The sequence below is a fragment of the Nyctereutes procyonoides genome, unplaced genomic scaffold (assembly GCF_905146905.1).
Source record: "Nyctereutes procyonoides isolate TBG_1078 unplaced genomic scaffold, NYPRO_anot_genome, whole genome shotgun sequence".
Taxonomy (NCBI): domain Eukaryota; kingdom Metazoa; phylum Chordata; class Mammalia; order Carnivora; family Canidae; genus Nyctereutes; species Nyctereutes procyonoides.
Window position 1 is genome coordinate 20767014 of NW_026575048.1, and position 25095 is coordinate 20792108.

Consider the following 25095-nt stretch of genomic DNA (forward strand, 5'->3'; position numbering starts at 1 on the left):
GACCTGTTACCCATGATTCCGCTGTTAGAGCTACAGCTCAGACACCTCTGTGTGCCTCCCCCAAACTCAGCACGTCCACCACAACCCTTCTTCCCGCTCAGCGATCCCTCCCCCCAGGAACGGCACCCCCATCCTCTCAGGCCAGAGCTGGCTCACCCAAGGCCACAGGCGATACAGGAAGAACTCTGGTCTGGGTCTGCCAGGCTGCAGAGTCCCGGCTTCTCCCACCAGAGATATTGTCCCCCCACACTGCTAACAAACAGAAAAATGCAAATGTCACTCTAAGCCCCAGCCAAACTCCGGGCCAGCCCTGAGATGCCTCCCCCTTTATTGGCATGCTGGATCTCTGCCTGGACCCTTCGTCAGCCGTCCCTGCCCTCTGGACTCCCCACTCCCTCAGCTCTCCCGGGCTGCTTCCTCTGCATGCCCTCTGCCAGCTTCCTGAGCCCAGCCCTCTCTAGCTGATTCTGCATGCAACTCCCGTAGGAGTGTGGGCTTAGTGCCACACTTCTAATTTTTCCAAACCTTGCCCCTGGGAATTTGACTCCCATTTCCTGTTTTGCTAAGAGGTCTGGAACCAAGGGTCCAGGCACCCTCTGATCATCTCCTCCTTTCTCGATTCCTCGCCCCTCTTGAATGGATGGGAAGAGGGGTCCCTCCCAGCCTGATAGATATGAAGATCAACCCTCAGTTGCCTCATGGGAGCAACGGGGACAGTAATGTACCTATTTCACAGGGTCGTTGTAGCAGTTCAAGGGGCACAGAGCACAGGCTCAGTGGGTGTTGGTTATCATTAATCATGCTCGTCTCCACTTGGATGGCCCCCGATCGGCTCTATCTTAGCACGAACAAAAACTCCTTTCCCTCTCCTCATACTGTTTTCTCAGCCACGCAAGCATGAAACCTCCCTCATTATTTACACCACCTTCCCTTCCAGCATCAAACCTGGCTGCTGCTGCTTCTTCTGAGAAACAGCTTTCACACTTGTCCCTCCCATCCCTGTCCCCAAATGCAGGGCCGTCACAGTGCAGTTGGCACTCCAGAGCCAGGGTATTGGAAGTCAGCCTTCACATTCTTCCTCTGCTCCGGAGCCTGCTGTCCAGGGAGGGGGGTGAGGCCCCACGTCCCCTCTGGAACTGTGCCCCTCCCTCAGGACCACCACCTCTGTAGCACACAAGTTGCAAACCTTTGCCAACCAGATGCAATCCGTGTTCAGCAAGGTCCTCAGAGTTTGGTACTAATTAGACCTGCCTCAGCCCAAACTAAACAGATCTGCTGTGCTCCTGACTTTGCCCACACTGTCTTGCCCACCTGCCAGCTCTTAAGCTGCCTATCCAGTATGTCCTTCTCTTCCTTTGGCCTTTTGCACTTGATGCTGCCACCAAGAGGAATGTTACCTTTTTTTTTTTTTTTTTAAGATTTTATCTATTTACTTGAGAGGGCATGAGCTCACGAGCAAGGGGAGGGGTAGAGGGAGAGAGAGAAGCAGGCTCCCCGCTGAGCAGGGAGCCCACCCAGGACCCCTGAGATCACAGCCTGACCCGAAGGCAGATACTTAACTGATCGAGCCACCCAGGCACCCCAAGAGGAACGTCACTTTTGATGCCTTGTACTCTCATAGTACGTTGAAGTCATTTCTATTAAAAATGAACCTTTTTCTTGTCCTGTTTGCCAATCACTCTCAGTACCTAAGATGTTTGTATTTCTTGCTTCTTCTGGAGCATCTGGTACATGTAGTAGAGGGCACATGGTGTGTACATTAATACTACCTACAGACTATACATATTGCCAATAAACACTACTATTTATTGGGCTCCTACTATGTGCAGACACTGTGCTAAGTGCTTTACATGCATTATCTCATGTAGTTAGAGTAACGCCATGGGTATATATTATTATCATCATCTTACAAATGAGGAAATGGAGCTCAAAGATTACACAACTTGCCCATGTTCTTACAAGTAAGTGATGGAGTTAGAATCTAAACCTGGATCTGCCTGATTCTTGTCACTATACTATTTTGCCTCTAAATATAACATTAATATGCTTGCAAATGGCGGGCAGGGTAAGTTGAGGAAAATGTCCTTTTCCCAAAATATATTGTGGATTGAAGGTTGCCTGTTTTCCTCTGCAGAAAATTAAAAAAATCGGGGTGCCTGGGTGGCTCAGTAGGTTGAGCTTCTGCCTTCGGCTCAGCTCATGGTTCCGAGATCCTGGGATTGAGTTCTGAGTTGGGCTGCCTGCTCGGCAGGGAGTCTGCTGCTCCCTCTCCCTCTTCCTGCCCCTCCCCCTGCTTGTGCTCTCTCTCTCCCTCTCTTTCTCTCTCTCTGTCAAATAGATGGATAAAATCTTTAAAAAGAAAAAGAGAGGGCACCCTGGGTGGCTCAGCGGTTTAGTGCCGCCTTCAGCCCAGGGCCTGATCCTGGAATCCCGGGATCGAGTCCCACGTCCGGGCTCCCTGCATGGAGCCTGCTTCTCCTACTGCCTGTGTCTCTGCCTCTCTCTCTGTGCCTCTCATGAATAAATAAATGAAATAGTTTAAAAAATAAAGGGAGAGAGAGAGAAAGAAAGAAAATTCAAAGAATGTAGTGTGAGTTTTAGCTATGTTGGTAATGCTAAGAGTAAGAGCATGGCGAGGTCAGACGTGCGACCAGGCCTCCAGATGATGTGGGAGAGGCCATGGACCCAGAAGGTAAGAGTGGAGAGTAAAAGGAAGTTTGGGAGTGCAATTAATTGCAAATATACAATTTAGAGAAAGCCATTCAGCTGCAGGATGAGCTCAATAGGCTGTAAATTTTGGGTAAGGAAAAGACTTGAGAGCTGTCTGTATAGCCACAGGGACAGAAAGGGTGGCCCCAGGGAGCTGATCGCACAGCAGTGGGATACCCTGCAGAAATATTAGGGGTGGTTTTTAAATTTTTTGTTTGTTTTGTTTTTGTTTTTGTTTTTGTTTTTGTTTTCCTCAGAGAAAGGAGGCAATTGATAGACAGGAATGGGAGTGACTCCAAAGGAGACTGGAGCAGTGGTCTGCACTCAACTTGCCTGAAATGGAATTGTCAGAGAGTCAGTGTCCTGAGCCCCCAGTGTGAGCTTTCTGAATTGGTGGTGAAGTTCAGTGTAAGCCTGTTAAGAGCCAGATGACCCTCGATTAGGCAAGTGTAGCTAGTCAATAAAAATGTGGGACTCCTTGTTAAAAAATTATGAAGAATTTTAACATGATGACAGCAAATCATTAAATCCCAAACAGGAGAGCCTCTCTACATGCAGGGAACTGGGAGACCCCACAGACCATGTGCCCAAAAAGCTGCCCATGGCTGGTGAACTTGTGTTTCAGGATGAGAAAGATACTGACCAAGTGCCAGGCATGGCTCTAAGCACCATACATGTGTCATCCCATTTGATGAAATGCTCAGGTCCTTGTTTTGGTAAGTTTCTCAAGTCCCAAGACACTGTGGTGCTTCAGAGCTGGCTCTCCAGAGGGCCTTTAAGAATCCAACAGATCCTTGATGGTGAAGGAAGTTACTCGGAGCAAGAGAGAAACCACCAAGCTAGTGATTTTTTTTCTCTTGTACTTTGGGAGATTGTGAATAAAAGATAGAAGATAATTTTAATGTGCAAAGCAAAAGAACTAGTTCAGCAATTCCAAGATAAGCAGATCTAGCTGAACCAGTGTTGCCTTTCCCAGCTGCATTAGAAAATGTGGAAATGTTTGCATCGCGCTCACTAGTCTACAAAACACATCCAAATACTTGTTATTTGATTCTCAGTGCTAGAGCATTCCATTTTTAAAGATTGAGTTGCCCCTGGTTGATAGGCCTAGGTAGTAGCAGATCCTGCTTTTTTATTCCCATCACCTCCTCCAACACAAACCCCCTTGTCTATGCCCTGTAGGAAAATATGCTCCAGGAAGCCCCTCCCTCTTCCCCAGTGAGAAACCCCACAGATTCGCTCTGGCTCAAGTGCCTTCTCAATAGCAGAGCACAAAGTTTGTGCCTTGACCTGTTGTTCCACCTTGGAACAAGCTGCTGCTTTGGGGGAAGGGTTGCAGGGCAGAGGCAAGGGATGGAGAGTGTGGAATTGGAAGATTTTTAAAAACCATTGCTACTGGGAACCCAACAAAACGTGATTCAAGCTGCAGCAAGGCAGAAGATGGTAAGTGACTCTCCAGAGAGCCTTGTCTTGACAGAGGCAGGAAGGGCCAATACACTGTTCTCTCCAACACTGTGATGTCAGCAAATAAATCATATTTTTCTGAAATTTCTTTCCAGCTTTCTGAGCATGGCCCTGGTCCCTATGGAGACCCTGTGTGCCCCGCAGTGGTCTGAACTTCTAAAGCATGAAGGTGACATTTCTATCAGGTGTAGGTTGAGTTTCAGTACAAGTTCTGCCCAAGTTTATGCCTGGAAAGTGGATTACCAATAAGTATATTGTGTTGTATTAGGAAGCAAATGGAGGTGACATTACTGGGCATCAAATAAATCCAGATTCACCCAGCAGAAGATCACAAATGTCAAAAACAAATCATGGTAACCCTTTGAAATACTTATGTTTCATCTCCTGCCAAATGTGTATAATAATGCTGTGTCTGTTGATTAAACAGATGGTCCCAATGTCCATTTATCCACTATTAAGTTATCCACTATTAACTCTGTAGTTAACTCCTGGGCTCATGTAGTAAGAGTTGGAGGTGTGCTTGCACCACTAAGCTACACATCCACTTCCTGGCAACTTCTGCCTCCATATGGGCACTGTACACGTATGAGCAGGAATACTCAAGCACCATGTGTGGTGGTAAATGTCCATGAACTCAGAGTTAAACACCTACGTGGAAGAGCATTCATATAATTAATTAATTAATTAATTAATTAATTAAAATGAATGAAATAGATCTTAAAGATATTGAGTTTTTTAAAAAAGCAAGTTGCAAAAAAGTATGGACAGTAGGATACCATTTGTGTAGATTTTTTAAATTAACAAGACAAACCATAGTAAAAGCATAAAATATAGATTTATATATTTTTAGGGCAATTTATATGTCAACCTCTGGGGAGGGGGAGAGAGAACAGGACGGAGGGCTTTGGTTGGATTGCTTGTATTTCTTTTTTTTTTTTTTTTAAGATTTTATTTATTTATTCATTCATGATAGAGAGAGAGAGAGGAGGCAGAGACAGGCAGAGACATAGAGGGAGAAGCAGGCTCCATGCCGGGAGCCCGATGTGGGACTCGATCCTGGGACTCCAGGATCACACCCTGGGCCAAAGGCAGGCGCTGAACCGCTGAGCCACCCAGGGATTCCCTTTTTTTTTTTTTTAATTTTTATTTATTTATTTATGACAGTCACAGAGAGAGAGAGAGGCAGTGACACAGGCAGAGGGAGAAGCAGGCTCCATGCACCGGGAGCCCGATGTGGGAGTCGAACCCGGGTCTCCAGGATCGCGCCCTGGGCCAAAGGCAGGCGCCAAACCGCTGCGCCACCCAGGGATCCCTTTTTTTTTTTTTTTTAAGATTTTTATTTATTTGAGAGAGAGTGCACATAAGTAGGCAGAGCAGCAGGCAGAGGGAGAGGGAGAAGCAGGCTCTCCGCTGAGCAGAGAACCAGATGTGGGGCTCCATCCCAGGATGCCAAAAGCAGACACTCAACCAACTGAGCCACCCAGGTGCCCCCCTTTTTTTTTAATGTTTTTTTTTTAAAACAGCGAAAAATGTTAAATCTGTTATGTTTGACTAGTGAGTTCATGCTATGTGTTGTAGTATTTTCTATAATTTTTTATGGTTGAAATATTTCATAATTTTCAGAAGAAAGTATTTTGAACACATAAGCATGGTTAACTAAATTTTTTTAAGGATTTATTATTTGTTTTGAGAGAGAGAGAACATGTGGGGGGCTGCAAGGAGGGGCAGAAGGACAGAGAGAGAGAGAGAGAGAGAGAGACACTCTCAAGCAGACTCCCCGCTGAGTGGGGAGCCCAATGGGGCTTGACCCCAGGACCCTGAGATCATGATCTGAGCTGAAACCAAGAGTCAGACACATAACCAACTAAGCCACCCAGGCGCCCCACGTGGTTAACTAAATTTTAAATAATTTTTACCTTCTTCTCAATTTCTGTTTAAAATAGATATTATAGGGATCCCTGGGTGGCGCAGCGGTTTGGCGCCTGCCTTTGGCTCAGGGCGCGATCCTGGAGATCCGGGATCGAATCCCATATCGGGCTCCCGGTGCATGGAGCCTGCTTCTCCCTCTGCCTGTGTCTCTGCCTCTCTCTCTCTCTCTGTGTGACTATCATAAATAAATAAATTTTTAAAAAAAATTAAAAAAATAAAATAAAATAAATATTATAAATAATGTCTATTAAATAGATGTCAGAAAACTAGAGAAACTAAATAACTCAGATTCTCATCACTCAAAACAGTCCTTGTTAATGTTTTGGTATATTTCCTCCCATGTTTTTCCTTGTGTGGGTGCCTGTGTGTTTAAACATACTTCTCAGCATCTTGGGCACACATATTGAATCCTGCCTTTTTCGCTCATTATATATAGTATCACCCTTTTTCCATGTTATGACTTAGACTCCATGAACATCATTTCTGTTGACTTCCATTAAACATTGTCCACAGCTTGCTTAACCAACATCATTTTTGCATAAAGCCAGGAACGTTCAGCAGTCACGCAGTCCCATACTTGTAAACATAATCATTTTGAAAGCCTCAGGAACAGGATTGGGTCATGCTCTCTGTTGATTTCTACAAGGCTGTTTCTGTGTGGGATGACAGTAAAAAGGTCTGTCACATCTGTGATATCACATTCCAAGGAAGACAGAGCTTGTCAGCATTCATCCCGTGGGTTGGAACTGTACATATTTTAAAAGCCAGTTCTGGGGACGCCTGGGTGGCTCAGCGGTTGAGCATCTGCCTTTGGCTCGGGGAGTGATCCCGAGATCCTGGGATCAAGTCCCGCATCGGGCTCCCCGCATGGAACCTGCTTCTCCCTCTGCCTCCATCTCTGCCTCTCTTTGTGTTTCTCATGAATAAATAAATAAAATCTTAAAAAAAAAAGCCAGCTCTGTATATATCTTGCCTGAGAGGCAACAAGTGCTTGTACATACTTGTACATCCAGCATTTGGTCTGGGCTCCTGAATCTTTGCTGATCCTGTTAAACTTGTGCTTTGAGGCCTGAGGTAATAGCAGAAATAATTAGTCCAGATATTTATGTGGCTCTTCCCAGCTTACAGGTGCTCTCACATCCATTGCTACCAGATCTTCTCTGGGCCCCCAGGAGGTTAGGTGTAGAGTGAGCACACAGCTGGCCCTGGATTCCAGCCAATAAGTGAGAAAGTCAGCACCACCATCCAGTGACACCTACCAGAACTCTTCAGTTACTGTCCTTAGGTTCAGGCAAGAGGGGTCGTGTCTACCCAGAGCCCACTGTCCTCTTCTAGACTCAGGGTCCCTGGACTTTCTTAGTAAATGGTCCTGAGCACTTCCAGGTCCTATGCAAGCTTGAATCTCTTCTGCTGGGAACCAGACTACCTGTGTGTGCATGCCTGGGTCCAAGGGTAGCATTTTGCAGGGAGTGAGCAGATCTTAGACCTGCAGGCTGCAGGATGAACCCAGGATCAGGGATGTGGGCAGGGGGCAGCTGCAAAGGCTGAAGGTTAACATCCCATATAATGTAGCTCAGAGCTGCAAAGACTCCAAGAGCTCTAAATTCAGGCCTGGCCTTCTCGGCCATATATTTGTTAGAGTGGTAAGAGGATAGAATGTATTCTGTTTGACAGTTAGCTTGATCTGTAACTTTTAACCACTTAGAGATTTAGCATAGGGACCTCCTTTTCTCCTCTAGCTCTAGGACCCACAGATCTTAAGAACAGTATCAGCTCTCTTATTATCCTGTTTCCAGCTGTTTCCAGGTCCCTCTTTTTCTATCCAAGGCTAAAGACCTACTGAGTGGGATGTAGAGGAAGACAATCTAGAACCAGTAAAACAAGTGTATAAAATAAAAACAATTTAGTGTATGAAATATCAATATCTGATACCCCCTGTGTCTACATGTAAAGGCAAGAAATGCATTTCAGGGAAGAATAGAGTACAACCACCTGCTGTAAGGATGAATCAGCCCAGCACATCCAGCCAGATCACAAATAGAAACCAGCGAGTAAAGCTACAATCTGCTGCTCTTCCCCTTCTCATTTCCCTGCACCCCCATCCCATTTCCCTCGCTGTGTACCGCAGAACCACCGCCCTCTGTTGGTGGCTTTAAGCCATGCAAGAAGTCGGACTCCTGCCCTCCCGACATGGCCCAGCCAACATCAGCATGAGAAATCCATGCTGCAAGAGTTTTCATTTTAATTCTTTGACCACTAAATTAACTTTTTTCAGTTCCCCAACCCCCAGCAGTGTTTCTGATTTGTGATTTAGGATTTGACTGTGACTGGAGAAGCATGAAATCATTAAAACAATTTCATTGTCCCGTTTTCTTCCTCTACAGAAAACAGAGATAAACAGCCAAAGTCTGGATAATTAAATGCACGCATAAGGACAGACTTCACTCAGTCCACTTTATTAAAGACATTTCACTTGATTTTCCCAACTAACCAGCCAGGGAACTAATTTAGGTAAAGCTTAGAGAGGCTAAGTAACTATTATGATAGCTATTATAGGTAAAGCATCTCAGAGACGTTAAATAATGTGGCTGAGATTATCCAGCTGGGAGGTGGTGAACGAGGACTCAAACTTAGGCTGATCCAAATTACTGTCAGGACCCAAATAGAAGGATGGGTTTTGTCTAAACTTCTACTCATTGGGAAAAAAAAGAGTCACCCTCTATCACAGCATACAGAAAGTAGCAGAGCCCTCTCTTGATTATTCTGTTTTGATGAAGTTTTGTTTGGGAACAACATTAGCCAGGAATAGTCTTTGGTCAATGCTCATTCTGGAAGTTTGTGCAGGTCAGCCGACCAAATTGGTTGTTAAAAAAGTATGCATGGGCGAGGTGAATCTTTAATACAGATTTAGTAATTATTCCTGGAGCTATGCTTTTTTTTTTTTATCACAAATGAGGCTTTTTAACGATTTCTTTTTAAGTGGTATCTTGTGGAGATTGTGAATAGGGTAATTTTTCATTGATAAACCATACAGTGACCTAAAAAGTACTCGATCTCAAACAAGATAAATGGAAATGAACTCAACATGCTTGGAAAAACTGAAGACAAAGAACTCCCATGTGGAAGGTGCACATGAAAACTTGGAATAAAATCGTTTCATGAAATATGAGTGAATAAAACAAAATGATATATCCAAATTAACATTTTATTCATTAGGATTTAAATACATCTGGATAACTAAATAATTATATATAGACATTTTGTTACATCAAACATTTGGTTGTGTTGTCTCTATATTCACATTGGCTAAAATCATTGGGTGTGGGAGGAGGGGAGTCTGGAAAAGAAAGGCTGGCCTCAGGCTGGGGTAACACACTAAGTGTTTTTTCCAAAGCACTGAGCTAGAACCCATGACAAGGAAGAAGTGGGTTTGTGCTGGATCCACAGTGGTGATAAAGGTTACTGGCTCCTGTATGTCCAGCTCCTTACAATTTCCCAAGCATTGCTGCACTGGAGACTCACAGCCTCTTGCTTGATAGGGTCTGTGGTTGTCCTGAATGTCCACCCAAGGACTCTGTGTGTCTTTGCATTGGTGACTTGGCTGTGGGAAGGGATGTAATGAGACTGCTTTTCCCGTCTCCTGCAGGCAGCACTAGTTGGAGGCACCACCATGGTCATCGGCCACGTCCTGCCTGATAAGGAAACCTCCCTTGTGGATGCCTATGAGAAGTGCCGGGGTCTGGCGGACCCCAAGGTCTGCTGTGACTATGCCCTGCACGTGGGGATCACCTGGTGGGCACCCAAGGTAATGGTGCTGGGTGGAATCCCAAAAGAAGAATGAATGTTCTTTTTAGAACAGGCACAGGCGCCATTTGGTCAGAGTCAGCTAGGGTGGGGTGCTCTCCCAAAAGTGTGGGACCCGCACCACCACCATCCCAACTCCCCCAAATGCCAAGAGAAAAAACACATGGTTCCGCAAGAGGACCAGAAGACTCATTCTGCTTAATTTAAAGGACCAGTTTTCCAGCAGACACAGAGGGCCTAAGACCAGAGGTGTGGAGAGCGCTGAGTCCTTGCTCAGACCACAGCAGCAACTCTTTTAAGCATTTGACGGAATACTTTACAGTAAGCGCCGCTGACCCCTAAAGTGGCTGCTGCTGAATAGTGGGCTTGGCAAGAGTCAGGCTCATTGTCATGCTGGAAGTGACAGCTTGGTCCTGAGGGCTCAGAACAGAACAGAGGGTCCGATACTGACTGGCTTATTGCTGCCTGGTACAAATGGACTGGGCTACTTCTTTGCTGGGGGGCCCAGCTCCTGCTCTGAGGACCGTGAGGCTGCTCCTGGCACATGCTGAGGCTGGCTCCCGCTGAGCCGTTTCTCGCTTCAGCCGCTGTGGCCCTCTGGCTTTCCTGTCCTTCCACTGCTCCAGGCCTCAGGGCCAGAGTCCAGTCCCCTTTCCCTGATTCCCACTTCCTTGCTCTTCCCCAAAACAAATAGACAAGCGTTTATATTTTGTTTCACTTCTGGACTTTTACTGCTTGTTATCCCAGGGAAGCAGTCTGGATGCTCATTCTTTTATCAATTCCGTGTTAATCACCATGTGCCGGTACTCCGTGGGTGCCCTAGAATCAGAAAAATAAATAAGCACTGGGGCACCTGGCTGGCCCAGTCAATAGAGCGTGTGGCTCTTGATCTCAGGATCCTGAGTTCATACCCCACTTTGCGCATAACATCGTCTACTTTTAAAAAAACAAACAAAAATAAATAAATAAAAAAACAAAAAACAAAAACAATAAGCATTAAGACATTTTACAAAGTTCTTCAGCTCTAGAGACTGGTCTACAGGGCCTGACTCCCTTCTCAGATGGTAATTAAAAGCCTCAGGTACTTCTGCCCTTGGGTTTTAGCTGTGAGTGTGGAGCTCACCCAGTCTCCTCTGTTATTTCTCACCTGGTCCTTCTGAAAAGCTCGGACCCCTCCAAGCCTCACACCATGAAGACCTCCCTCCTGGTATTGGGTAAAGGCACAGACCACCCTAAATATCAGTCAGCCCTTATCTCAGGTGAGGGTTTTGTTTATTTTGGACACCCTCCTGGGTGGATGACCCTACCTGGAGCCTCTCTATTCCCTCCACCTGGAGTTGGCCTGGAATAGAGCATCCATTCCAGTTCTCAGCCACACTGAAGCCAGGCCAGCCATCCTTAGGTCCCCAGAGGTTGTGGGGACTTCCACACATCTAGAATTTCAAATTCTTTTTTTTGTTATTATCAAATAATTTCTTTCTAACTGAAGATTTTAAAAATAGAAAAGAAGCCCATCATCTGGTCACTCCAACACAACCACTATTGTTTTAGCTTATTTCCTTCCAGTCTTTTCTTCATATGTGCTTTTTTTACATAGTAACTCTTTTACTCAATGTGAGCATTTTTGGTTTGGCTGCATGGTCTTCATGACCATCAGTGTGGTGGCTACCTAATGTCCTATCAACGAAATAAACCTCAATTTATATTCCTATTGTCAGACCAATGTTGCTTCCAGTTTTTTCCTAATATAGGTAACGTTGGGATGAAACTCCTTATTCATGTAGCTTTGATCATATTCCTAAATTAGATTTTCCCCAGAGTCTCAAGATTGGGTTTCTTTGTTTAATTTTACTTTTAGGCAATCTCCAAGCCTGACCTGGGGCTCGAACCCACAACCCCAAGATCAAGAAGAGTTGCATGCTCCACTGACTGAGCCAGCCAGGCACCTTGGGTCTCAGGATTTTTAGCATTATTCTACTGAATTGTGCATATTTATTAAGGGGGCAGAGGGCACAAGCCCTGAGAGTAAAAAGGTGTTAGTGCATTTATGAATAAGGCTAACTTGGAGTCAGAAACATAGGACAAGCCTACGGAATAGCAGAAACATGCCTGGACAGTAACAATAAAGTTCCTATATGTGTGTCATACTTGACAATTTTCAAAGTACTTCTGCATCTGCTTGCTCACATGACCTCACAGCAGCCTGTGGGGTGGGTGAAAAGTGAGATGATACTGTGAGGTTGCTGGTGGTCATAAGGCCCACATCTCCATCCTGAGCCAGCATCTGCCAGCCAGCCTCTTGAACATCTGTACTCACGTGGCATTGCCTTTGCATTTTGCTCTAGGTGAAAGCAGAAATGGAGACACTGGTAAGAGAGAAGGGTGTCAACTCCTTCCAGATGTTCATGACCTACAAAGACTTGTATATGCTTCGGGACAGCGAGCTGTATCAAGTGTTGCATGCTTGCAAGGACATTGGAGCGATCCCCCGAGTCCATGCTGAGAATGGGGAGCTCGTGGCCGAGGCAAGGCAATAGAGAATAGAGAATATGGAGGAGGGGTGCTGGGGTGCCAATACAGATAACTGGGTCTGGGTGGGGGGGAGATTCCTGACCACCCATCACCCATCTCACAATTTTGTTCAGACAAAATAAGTTATAAAAGAAAGTGCAAGATGTTGACAACCCCACAGATGACAAATCTTAATCAGAAAATCCAAACTTGTCTACTATCTGTAAAAACAACAACAACAAAAAAAACAACTCTTCACAGTACAAAATGGTTTCTAAGTCTTAGATAATGTCTTAGTTCTAATATGATATTTAAATTCCATTATAGCAAAAGAATTTGAAGCACCTCTAAGAAATATTTTAAGGAGATTTGACATCAGAATAAATGAGAGTCAGCTCTCTGCTTTCCTGTTACCATCCGCCCTCCAGAAGGGCTGGGATATTATTAGCGGTCTACTCACTGATAGATGAGTCCCTTTGTGCTCCTGGATCTTAAATAGGATACTTGGAAAGGGTTCATCTAGATGTGGCTGGAAGCTAGAGACTTGACTAGACTTCAGTGGGGCAGTTCTGACTTTCAGTCCAATCGTCTTTCACGTCCCAAACTTGCTGGTTAGATACAGAACTGTAATTTTAAGAGGAAAAAATATATTCCATCCTTAAGGAGGTGAGACCTAGGAGAGTCTTACTGCAAGGGAGCCCTGTACTGATTCTGCCCTCTTTGGGAGATGAATACTACAGAGGTGAGAAAAATACCAAGTCTATTGCAATGGGCTCTGTCCAACATATTTGAGAGTCCCTGGGGTTTGTGATTTTCTTGTATCATTCAATTTTCTGTCTTTTATTCAGGGTGCCAAGGAAGCGCTAGATTTGGGTATCACGGGCCCAGAAGGAATCGAAATCAGCCGCCCAGAGGAGGTGAGGAAAATTTTCTGTGCCTTTTGTCAGCTTCTTTCCTATGGGTTCATAGAATCTTTCTTTTTTTTAAATTATTTATTTATTCATGAGAGACACAGAGAGAGAGAGAGGCAGAGATATAGACATAGAGAGAAGCAGGCTCCCTGCAGGGAACCTGATGTGGGACTCGATCCGGACTCCAGGATCATGCCCTGAGCCAAAGGCAGATGCTCAACCACTGAGCCACCCAGACATCCCTGGATTCATAGAATCTTTTTTTTCTAAGATTTTATTTATTTACTCATGAGAGCACACAGAGAGAAGCAGAGACATAGGCAGACAGAGAAGCAGGCTCCCTGTGGGGAGCCCGATGTAGGACTCGATCCCAGGACCCTGGGATCATGCCCTGAGCCAAAGGCTTTGGACTTCCTTGGGAATGACATTTGGGGGGAAACCAGACCCATCTGATTTAATTCTGATTTCAGGGATCTGAGGGAGACAATGTGAGCACAGCAGGGGCTGCTTTCCCCAAAATTGAATGGGCAGTGGGGAGACAGAGTGAAAGGACCTTCATGTGTGTGTGTTTTTTTTTTTAACGATTTTATTTATTTATTCATGAGAGAGACAGAGAGAGAGAGAGAGAGGCAGACATAGGCAGAGGGAGAAGCAGGCTCCATGCAGGGAGCCTGATGTGGGACTCAATCCCGGATCCCCAGGATCACGCCCTGGGTCAAAAGCGGTGCTAAACCACTGAGCCACCCGGGCTGCCCGGACCTTCATGTGTTAAAAGAAATTCCAGGCTATAAGCCAGTGAGTGAGTCAACGTTTTTGGAATGAGATCCTTTTGAGCATCTGAGGAAAACTTCAGATGCTTCCCACCAACAACCAGAGGCACACAGGTGTCCATGCTCCCTGCCCCTTATTACCCCATGACCCACGGCAATGGTAATGAAAAGCCCCACCATCCTTCTGCCCTGTGGTTTTGTCCTTGTGCAGTTTTGCAGGGCATCCACCCACATCCCCCATAGCCCCCCCCCCCACTAAAGAATTCTGCTCTGGCGGGATCACATTGGACAAATAGTGCCTTCTTGTCCTGTGACCCTATTCAGATATCCTCTGCCATTCGTGAGGAGAAAGCTATTTCCCATTTCTTCAAAGCCTTCCGTGCAGAATGCTGGCTGGATGTTCACGAGGCACAAGGATCCAGAGACAGCAGAGACAGGATGTGATGGCACTGCCATCAGTCGGGCAAGGCCCTGAGTGTGCCTGTGAGAACAGGAGTGGGCGGTGGTCACAGGACTGGGCTTTGTTCACTTATAGGAGGGCAAGAGCAAGGCTTTGACTGTAGGGTATTAATAGCATGAGCCATCACTGACATCATCTGCTGGTTAAAGTCTCCACGCCGGGGGAGATTTTGCTCTCCAGAGGACACTCAGCAATGCCTAGTGACGTTTTTGGTTGTCCCACCTGGGGATGGTACTGCTGGCATCTAGTGGGTAGAGGTGAGGGATGCTGCTTGAGGATCCCAGGGTGCCCAGACAGCCCCTACCTCCAAGAATTACTGGACTCAGAATGTTTATAGTACTGAGGTTCAGAAACCCTGGTCTAGGCTAATTTCCAGCCTGATATTAGGATTGTTCTTTGCTACCGCGCTGTGTGGCTGTGGAGACAATACATCAGAAAGCATGGAGAGATGGGACTCTAGGTTTCCCTTTGCTTTTGTTTCCTTGCCTTTTATTTAAGGCCCGAGTAGCATCCCAAAAGGATGTGCTGGGGATACTAAGTTCTCGGATTCCCTCAGGGCGAGCAGAGTGCTTGGAGCTTGGTGCTCCTGTGATGCAGCCCCTATGGGTGCTGTTGACCCTTCCAACTCTGTGTTCGATGTACCAACACTTTGGACAAAGTGGGCTCCCGAGCAGATGTGGGCTTGCTTGGAAGAGATAGTGAGGCTTGTTTTCTTCCTGTCCTTTGTTTCTAACAGCTGGAAGCTGAAGCCACTCACCGAGTCATCACCATTGCAAACAGGGTAAGTAGACCCCACCTGCCCCTGAAACCATTCTCGACTCTAGGTTCAGAAACCAGAATCTTCTGTCTACACAGCGGAGTCCCATTCTGTCCTGGCTGCCAACATCATTCCTGACTCTCAGGACCTCAAAACTGCTTGCTGGGTGAATGCTGCTTTTCCCACAGACCTAGCGGAGGTCCTTGCTGTCTGCTCTCTCTTCCACCCCCTTGAGCTTGCTGAGTCTGGCTTCACTGCTCAAGTGGAAGTGGTTCCCACAGGAGGAGGATGGGTTTGGAGGCCACAGAGCCTCCCTGCAACCAAACTCTGTCTTCTGTAGAGGAATTCAGTAGATGTTTGCTTTGAGAACTGAGATTTAAGCCTCTGCCTCTGGACCACTTAGAAGTTTTCCTTGGTATCGCTCAGGGTCAGGGGGTACAGATGCAGTGTGGTGGTGGGAAATGAGCAAGAGATGTGAGGCCTTTACCAAATATAAGCTCTCCACGTATGCAGGTCACTCAACCACTCTGATAGACTCTTCTGTTGTCTGAAATTGGTTTAGTCATAACACTTCTCACGGCATGGTTGTGAGGATCAAAGGAGGCAGAGAAGGAAAGGCACTTTATAAACAGCAGAGCACTAGACCAAGGTTATTTCTCCTTCTAAACAATCATTAAAGAGTTCGATTTGCTCAGATAATCTGAACTGTCGCCTCTAGAACACCGGTTTTCTCAGTGTAGTGCCTGGACTGGGAGCATCGACATTTGTTAGAAGTTTAAGAATGCAAATTCTCAGGCCCTCGCAGACCTATTGAATCAGGAATGTGGGAATGATGCCCAGCCATCAGTTTTAAATAGCCCACCCCCGATTCTAGTGGGCACTCATGCTCAGAGAACCTCTCTTCTGAAAAGCCATGGACTCCCCCTGAAGGATGTAAGCCTCAGGGGTGGTGTTAGGAACACCAGAGAAAACACAAGAGGTTGGAAGTCCAGCGGATCTCAGAATTAGTAAAGTTGTGCCAAGCACATGACATGTTGGGCCTTTTCCTAGGCTCTCTGTCCTCTCATTTTGATAAGTAGAGAAGGCATCACAATAACATTTGGGAAAAATTTCCGATTAGCAATCTACAAGTCTGGGCACTGGACAAGGACGTTGTTTTACTGGCACGATGGTAGTAATGATATCAGTTACTTCCTGATGGAAACTTGCCCCAGAATAAAGAAAGATCTGAACAACAGAAGGCCAGATTCCTGGGTTTTGGGTTTTGTTTTTTTTTTAAGATTTTATTTATTCTTTCATGAGAGACACAGAGAGAGAGGCAGAGACCTAGGCAGAGGGAGAAAAAGGCTCCCTATGGGGAGCCTGATACAGGATTCGATCCCAGGACCCCGGGATCACGTCCTGAACCAAAGGCAGATGCTCACCCACTGAGCCCCCCAGGCACTCCCAGCTTCCTGTTTTTTAGTTCAAACATATGCCTGGAGAAGTGAAGAGAGGACAAGCTCATCAATACTACAATCCAGGTGTCTATTTGCAAGACCAATCCTGTCTGACTCAGACTCCGAACCCTGAACCTCCTGTATTTCGTTTCTTCTCCAGGGTGCATTCTATCTACTGATAAAGCAGCCCTCATACAGTATAATCCTCGACTGTCTCTAGGTCATCACACTCATGAACGAAAATAGGCCCTTGTATTAAGTTATCAATCATCTTGATTTGGGCTGGTAGAGGATGGGAGGTTCAGCCCTCAACATCTTGCCCTGACATTGCCCCTGGGCTCTGGTGCTGGGTGCTGCCTGCCTCCTCCTCGCTTCACGCGGTCTGGGCTCGGGCTGCCCCGCATTCCTGAGAGTGGGGGCTGAGAGACGCAGGGGTTGGCACTGGGGCCAGGATTGGTTTGCCCGGGGCTGGGCTAGTGCTTAGCCGGTTCCTGGGGTTGATGCACTCTCTTCCCACTGGGTTTTCCTTTAGACTCACTGCCCGATCTACCTGGTCAACGTGTCCAGCATCTCGGCCGGCGATGTTATTGCAGCTGCTAAGATGCAAGGTGAGTCCTGGGGCTGGAGTGGACAGTGCGCGTGCATGGTGGGGTCACAGCCCTATGGGGCCTACCAGCGCGGTGTCCGCCCTTTCTCCACTGTCACCCTCAGAAGCCTTCTGCCCTAACCCGGCCTCCGTGTTCAGAACCAGTGTTTCCTCTGCACACTTGTCTGCCTAACAGCTTTACAGGCATGTCTGTCACCTCTCCTGGGTCTGGTAAAATTTTCCAAGTTTTCAGGCAACTTGTTCATTGCTACCTTTTGGCCTCTTGGGTTTTACTAGTGGTTGCCTTGGTAACCAACATAAAATACTGGACCAGTTCCAACGGGCCTTTCAAGGGGTGCCTGAGAAGGCCCTGGAGAAATAACAGGTAGGAGCCCAGCCTCCCTCACAGCCACCCGGCTCCATGTCCGAGCCCCAGGGCACCTGTGGGTCATGGCCTGGCTCAGGGTGCCAGTGAGGTCCTGGTAACAGGAGAAACAAAGTCATGGTCACAGACCTGGGGATATAAATTAGAGCAAGGGCTTCCAGCCTTCTGGCAGTATGGCCTCAAGATCTGGCCCCTCACCTCTCCCCTAGGGGCAGCCCCTTGTGTGTCTCACCTGCACCGGTGTCTCTCCCTCCTCCTGTCCGCGCCCTACAGCACCAGTGCTCCAGCCAAAGGGAGCTCCTCCAAGCGCCCCTCCTCGGCACCCCTGCCCTTCTGTCCTCCTTGTCTGGAGCCAGCAGTAGCCATGTGGAGTGCCCTGGCCTTGAACCCCTCTGTGTTCTCAAACGCCTGCGTGAGCGTGGGCAAGTCCCTCCCTCCCCCTGACTTCGGCTCCTCCACCTGTGGCCAGTCAGACCAGTGAGCTCTCAGTTCAGTGGCTTCTCAGTTATGGTCTGACCTTCCTTCTTCCAGGGAAGGTTGTGCTGGCTGAGACCACCACCGCGCATGCCACACTGACGGGCTTACACTACTACCACCAGGACTGGTCCCACGCGGCGGCCTATGTCACAGTGCCTCCCCTGAGACTGGACACCAACACCTCAACCTACCTCATGAGCCTGCTGGCCAAGTAAGGCACCCCGGCAGAATGCTGGGGCCCCCGGAGCACATCGCTGACTCGTAATATGTGCCTCCCCGGGGATTTATAGATCTTCAAGGTGATGTCGTAGAGGCCCCAGATCTGACCTGGGGTTGATTCCCTTGTGCCCGTGGAAGGACTTAGCTCCGGTTCCCTTCTCCAGAGCCTGTCAGATAATTGCCATCCCATGGGGCTTCTCTGACCACTTGAGTTGGAGTGAGAGCTTCTGAAGTGTAAGAGTCAAGAGCTTATCAGTGTGAACAGTGCCGATTCGGAATTTCAAAGGACATTGCTTCCTTACCCTGAAGACCCTTGCAGGGCTATAGGATGTGGCCTCTGACGTGTCCTGGAATATAGGTGGACCTTTCTATCTCTGGGTTCACCTCTCCCTCCTCTCGTTGCTTCATGTGCGGTTTCTCTCCTGTGTGTTCCTCCCTTCTTTCTTTCCTCTTTACTCTTTTCCTTCTGCCCTCTCTCCCGCTTTCCCTTCATCCTTCCTTCCAGATCTCCTTTTCTCCAGCTCCCTCTCTTTTTAACACTACTTTTTCCCATGTGATCCAAATAGAAAAGGCACAGATTTAACAAACAGTCTGAATGAATAGCTTTTGTTCTGTTCCCAAACTGCTTGCAACTTCTTTATTTCCTTTAATGACATTTTGGGTGAAATCCATTGCTTTCTCTCCCTTCTGGTCATTAAAGTCCAGTCCAGTTTAAACATCAGCGTCCTCCCTTCCCCATGCCCAATTCAGGGCCAGGGGATTCTTCTCCACCCCCAAGCATCATGCAGGGCACAGGCCCAGTGAGGGCTCTCTTGTGCCTTCCTTACACCATCCCCAGCTCCAGGAGATAGATTTCAGCTTGACCTCTTCCTTCCTTACCTTCTAGCTTCCAGAACGAGCAGCATCCCCATAAACAAAGATCCTGGAAGGCAGCTCAAGCCTGACTACCTTCTGGAGTGTCTGGGCCCCAGTGAAAGCTCTCACAGCTTTGCCATTGTCTATGGTGGGAGGGCAGGTTGTCCCCACCCCACTGGCTCTCCTTGCCCAGAGCCCCAGGGCCAGTCCACCAGTCCACCTCTCAGACAGATGCCCACTGCCATCACCTCTGTTCTCCATGGGTGAACCTATTGAGATGTGCCCTCCTTAACTGCTAGGAAAGAGTAGGGAAGCCCACGCAAACCACAAAAAAGAAGAAGGAAGGAAAGATTACAGGGCTATCCATTCTGCAACATTTCAGTCTCCCTGCCTGTGTTCTGCTTCCATACCCCTGGGGATGGTGATTGACCTCTCTCTCCTAGGATGATAAGGAAAATGATTGAGAGAAGTGGCCAGCCCCAACTAAAGGGGACTCTCTTTAGATAACTGGGCACTTACTCTATCCATGCATGTCCTTACGTTTCCATCTTGGTTGCCACCAACTGGAGAATCCCCACCAGACATCCTGCTGTGTTAACACCTTAAAGTGGGGTGTGGGGCGCAGTCAATCAGGTCTCAGAGGGAGGAGGCCCCTGGAGTGGCAGTGTATGTGCAGCACAGTGCCGTGATTATTTCCCCTCCCACAGTATTGCTGTGACACTGAGCAGCAGTGGCCCTTATAGACTGAAATGAATTAGGGAGTATGAGAGAGGAAAAAATGTCAGGTCAGCTCTTACTTATAAAAAATGTTTCTCAGGGGCATCTGGGCGGTTCAGTCGCTGAAGCATCCGTCTCTTGATCGCAGCTCAGGTCTTGATCTCAGAGTTGTGAGTTCAAGCCCCACGTTGGGCTCCTTGCTGGGTGCGGGGTCTACTTTAAAAAAAAAAAAAAGCTTCTCATTGGGAAAAACCAGCCTCCTTATCATCATTATCAACACAACAAAAACAAACAAGTGTCAAGAGCCCACTGTAATACTTTGGGCTCAGTTCCAAGGTCAAAGAATTTTTTGAAACCACTCTGCTTGCCACAGGCAATTCAATGGAAAGAACAGAAGGGTGGTAAAGGCCTCCACCTACCCAAATTCAAATAGGCTGGGGGTGGGGCGAGTATTATTAATTGAATGATTTAAGGTTTTATATCTAGCCTATTTTTAGTTTAAATTATGTAAATAAATTCACTCAAGTTGAATTGTAATTTCATGTGAGCTATTATGAGAAGAGTTTGAATTCCTTTTTAAAATCAGTGCATATTGTAAAAGTGTGCAATTTTATAGAATTTGGAGCATTGTTTAACATTTTCGTTATTTACAGGAATTTATGGTCACTATCATTTTGTCTTTAGGACGCATTGTTGGTGATAATTGATATTACACAAAATACTTGATAGAAAACCCAGACACCAATTACCATATTCTTGTAAGAAAATGTGTGCTGCTTCATCATGATCTACTTTCAGATATGATTTCTTATATATCAGATCAGGGTAAAAAGCACAATCTACAGATGTAAGAGTTTATCCTTTACTTAAAATCTAGTTTATTTTTCCTTTCTTGTTTTCTTTTTTAACTGAAGTCTAGTTGACCCACGATGTGACATTAGTTTTAGGCATGCAACAATGATTTGACAGCTCTATGGGTTATGCTAGGCTCACAAGTGTAGCTCCCATCTGTCACCATACAACACTACTGCAGTGCCATTGACAGTATTCCCTATCTGTGCCTTTCATCCCAGTGACTGGAAACCTGTACTGCCCCCTCCCCTTCACCCATTTTGCCTATCCCTCCACCCCCTCCCTCTTGGCAACCATCAGTTTGTTCTCTGTGTAAAAAATCTAATTTATTAGAGGGGCCAGAAGTTTTTTCATCTGAATATGTAAAATGTTAAAGTACTTAAGAAAGCCAGTCATGTTTTAAACTTTAAAGAGTATGGTTTGGTGTGTCATATCTCCTAGATTCAGGGCAGCATTAGGTGACCTCTAAAGCCCTTCTGGAAAGGGCGCCTGGGTGGCTCAGCCATTAGGTGTCTGCCTTCAGCTCAGGTGGTGATCTCATGCTCCTGGGATTGAACCCCACATCAGGTTCCCAGCTAGCGGGGAGTATGCTTCTCCTTCTCCTTCTGTGCCTCCTCCCCCCACTCATGCTTGCACTCTTACTCTCAAACAAACAAATAAAAAATCTTAAAAAAAAAAAATTCCTTCTGGAATGTGACCACATTCATTCACACCTAACCCAAGGGCACCTAGGAGTCTTTTTTGAAGGTGGCTGCTCAGTAAGACTTGGTTAAAGAATTGGAGTTGAGGTCCCTAATACTCAGCCCATGACTCTTAAAGGCATCCAAACTAAAACCTTCCTCGGGCTTCTGGAGGACCTCTGAGAAGAAGGTGAAACTTTGTTGGGTTCTGCAGGCCCAGGGTATGTGGGCATCCCTGGGGCACCCTAGAGCAAACCCTCTACTCTGTGGAGAGTCCCTCCTGCAATCTTTGAGAAGGCCCAGAGCAGCATCTTTGGCTAATGAGGACACCAGCCCGTGCTACAGGGAGAGCTAAGTCATCTCACTGTGGATTTGGCCAAGGACATCAGTCATTTGGCACCATTTGTGACTGATGAGCCCTGCCAGGCCCCCAGTAGTCAGCCCAGTGTGCAGCGTGCAGCCTGACCCCGAATCGTCTGAGGGCTTAACAAATATGCCTGGTCACCAACCCAGTGAATGCCTTCTGCTCCCAAATTCCCCTTCTGATGTGGGCAGCTTGGATGGCCCGCAGGCATTCCCAAGGCTTTAGCACCTCCTACAAATAGATTAGACTCTTAGGGCTCCTGCTGTGTAGTCCCAGCAATCGTCCCCCTCTCCCACATGACCCCATGCTGCAGCCTGGACCCTCTGTGCCCTCCAACAGTGTTCTCTCCTGACGTTGCCCCAGCCTGGGCAACGTGGACATCCTTCCCCCTCTGCTCCTCCCCACCTCTGAGTCCTCAGTCTACAGAGATCTCTGAACAAGGCCAAGTTCTCTGCTGTCTCATGCATGGTCTCACCCTCCTGAGTCTCTGCCCTAAGTTCCTAGCTAGCCTAGAACACCCGGAGAGCTGAAGCCACCCGCAACCTTGCACAGACACCAGACTCAGTGACCGCCTGATGGTCATGGTGGGCAGGGGTGATGAACTAGTTGACTTGAATGTCATGACTGGTTTATGAAGACAGACTTCTCTCTGTCTTGGCCCTGCTTTCCCCTTCTGCCAGTAGAACTCCACATCCAAGAAAGGCTATGGCTGCAAGTTATTTAGCAAAGCATTGAAAAATATTAGGAAAGAAAATCCCCATAATTCCATATTGAGAAATTAAATTATTAATATTTTGATATATTTCCTTCTGGTTCTATGTGTGTACTATATGTTATTATAATAACTGGGTTCATCTCTTTTTTTCATATAGCAGTGTATCCTGTTTGCCTGTATCAGTAAAAATTCTTTTAAAACATCTTTTTTAACAGCTAAATAACATTTCAAAAACATTGAACCTGTAAATGTTTTGCCCAGCACATGCTTATCACCAACAGGGACTGGTAGGGGTTGAGGAAGATGAGGGGAAGTTGGTATGGGGGCTTGTGGCTATAAACCCCCCCTCAATGAGCAAAATTCTAAGTTCAATTTTTCTCTGCCCTCTGTCTTAACCCTTAAAAGTTGACATCCCAAAGGCTGACGCTGGCAGTTGGTGTCACACTCAGCCCATATGCCCATTCTGCAGATGAGCCAACTGAGGTTCACACAGATGAAATAACTTGTCAGGGGTCATACTTTAGAGATCAGCTTTGCCTGGATCCCAAGAGAAGGCTTTTCTGCTGCATCTGTCCCCACTCTTTGGAACCCTGGCCTCTCTCCCTTACTAGTCACATCCTTCTCTCTATCCAGTGATACTCTGAACATTGTGGCATCAGATCACCGGCCTTTCACTACGAAGCAGAAAGCTATGGGCAAGGAGGACTTCACCAAGATTCCACATGGAGTGAGTGGCGTGCAGGACCGCATGAGCGTCATCTGGGAGAGAGGAGTGGTACGTTCTAGAGACCCCTCTCTGCTCAAGTCCTAGCAAGAGTTTTCATTCTTTGGAAGCCTGCATCATGGCTCCTTGTTTCACTTAAAAACAAAACCAAAAAGGTCATTTTTCCCCCCAGTCAGAAAGGTAGTATGGCCTACTATAGAAATTTGGAAAGTATGGAAAAATATTAGGAAAGAAAATCCCCATAATTCCATATTGAGAAATTAAATTATTAATATTTTGATATATTTCCTTCAGGTTCTATGTGTGTACTATATGTTATTATAATAACTGGGTTCATCTTTTTTTTTTCATATAGCAGTGTATCCTGTTTGCCTGTATCAGTAAAAATTCTTTTAAAACATCTTTTTTACCAGCCTAATAACATTTCCTCCAATGGTAGTACCACATTTGTTCATCCTTCCCTGATGTTTGGAACTTTTAGCTGTTTCAAATTTTTGCACTTACAAATACTGCTGCAGAGAATTTCTTTGTTCATGAGTAAATATATATATGTCAGCATTCTAATTATTTCTTTAGGACAGATTCCTAGAAGCAGATTTCTGAGCCAAAGGATATGAACATTTTTAAGGTTCTTTATATATTTTGTCTAATTGCTTTTCAAAAAAGATAAGGACTAGGACTTCATTTGAATACCACCTGTTCTCCCCATGAAGAATAAGTATTTTTGGTCTTGACCTATCACAGATTAGACACAGCAAAGTATGAACCTAAGGAGAATTTGAAGTCCTGAAGACTAAGCCACCAGCTTACGGGGGCCCATGAGTAGCTGAGGAATCCCCCTTGAGGGATGTCCATGGTGCTCTCACTGGTAGGTGAGGCAGTAAGATGTTTTTCAAGAGAACAAAATATATGTCTTTTGTGGATGGAGGGAGGCTCCTGACCCATCCATAGTGGGCACATGAGTAGAGCTTTTTGTACAAACAGGAGGTAAATTTCCACCAGGTAGACAGCCTTATGCAAAGTGCCCACTCACCACTGTTGCTTGATGAAGGAGTAAGGAGTGAGCAAGCCTGGGAACCAAGCCAACCAGGTTGGCTTATCTGAGATGGTCCCCACATCATTGTCCTTCTCGGCACCACTGTTCTGATCAACTGAAAGGCCATAGGCCAGAGTCAAGGGTGACCAAGGGTTTGAGGCACACATAGGGTTTGGTTGACTTGACACTTTTGCAATGCTTCAGGTTGGAGGAAAGATGGATGAGAACCGTTTTGTGGCTGTTACCAGTTCCAATGCAGCGAAGATTCTCAACCTGTATCCCCGCAAAGGCCGCATCATCCCTGGAGCTGATGCTGACGTGGTGGTGTGGGATCCAGAAGCCACAAAGTAAAACCTGCTGCTTGTTTCCAGGGCTAGAGGGATAGGGGTATTTAAGGAACTTATCTTACAAAACTCCACAAGCTTATCATCTTTGCACTGCATCTAGCATAGAGAAGTATGATCCTGAGGTGTGGTTCAGTTCAACAAATATTTGAAGGCCTGCATGGTCTGGGCAGTGCAGAGTCTACTTGAAAGTCTCTCTCCTTTTGCCCCTCCTGCCCAAGCTCTCTCCTTCTCTCTCAAAAATAAATAAATCTAAATAAACAGGCAAATAAACACTAGAGTTTATCCCAGTTGATTAATTTCCTGGGGCTGCCCTAGCCCTACCACAGACTGGGGGGCTTATACAGCAGAAATGGATTTTCTCACAGTTCTGGAGGCTAGAAGTCC

The 25095-nt window shown here is 46.5% G+C and overlaps 1 protein-coding gene across 1 annotated transcript in view; it reads left to right on the forward strand.

Moving 5' to 3' along the window:
* DPYSL5 (dihydropyrimidinase like 5) overlaps nt 1-25095 on the forward strand; it is a 96821-nt gene that overhangs the window by 61122 nt on the left and 10604 nt on the right. Inside the window, exons 3-10 of the mRNA XM_055326911.1 lie at nt 9749-9907; nt 12252-12431; nt 13266-13334; nt 15295-15339; nt 17287-17362; nt 18257-18413; nt 23238-23379; nt 24569-24711. Coding sequence (XP_055182886.1) covers nt 9749-9907; nt 12252-12431; nt 13266-13334; nt 15295-15339; nt 17287-17362; nt 18257-18413; nt 23238-23379; nt 24569-24711 — 971 coding nt within the window. The remainder of the gene's footprint in view (nt 1-9748; nt 9908-12251; nt 12432-13265; nt 13335-15294; nt 15340-17286; nt 17363-18256; nt 18414-23237; nt 23380-24568; nt 24712-25095) is intronic.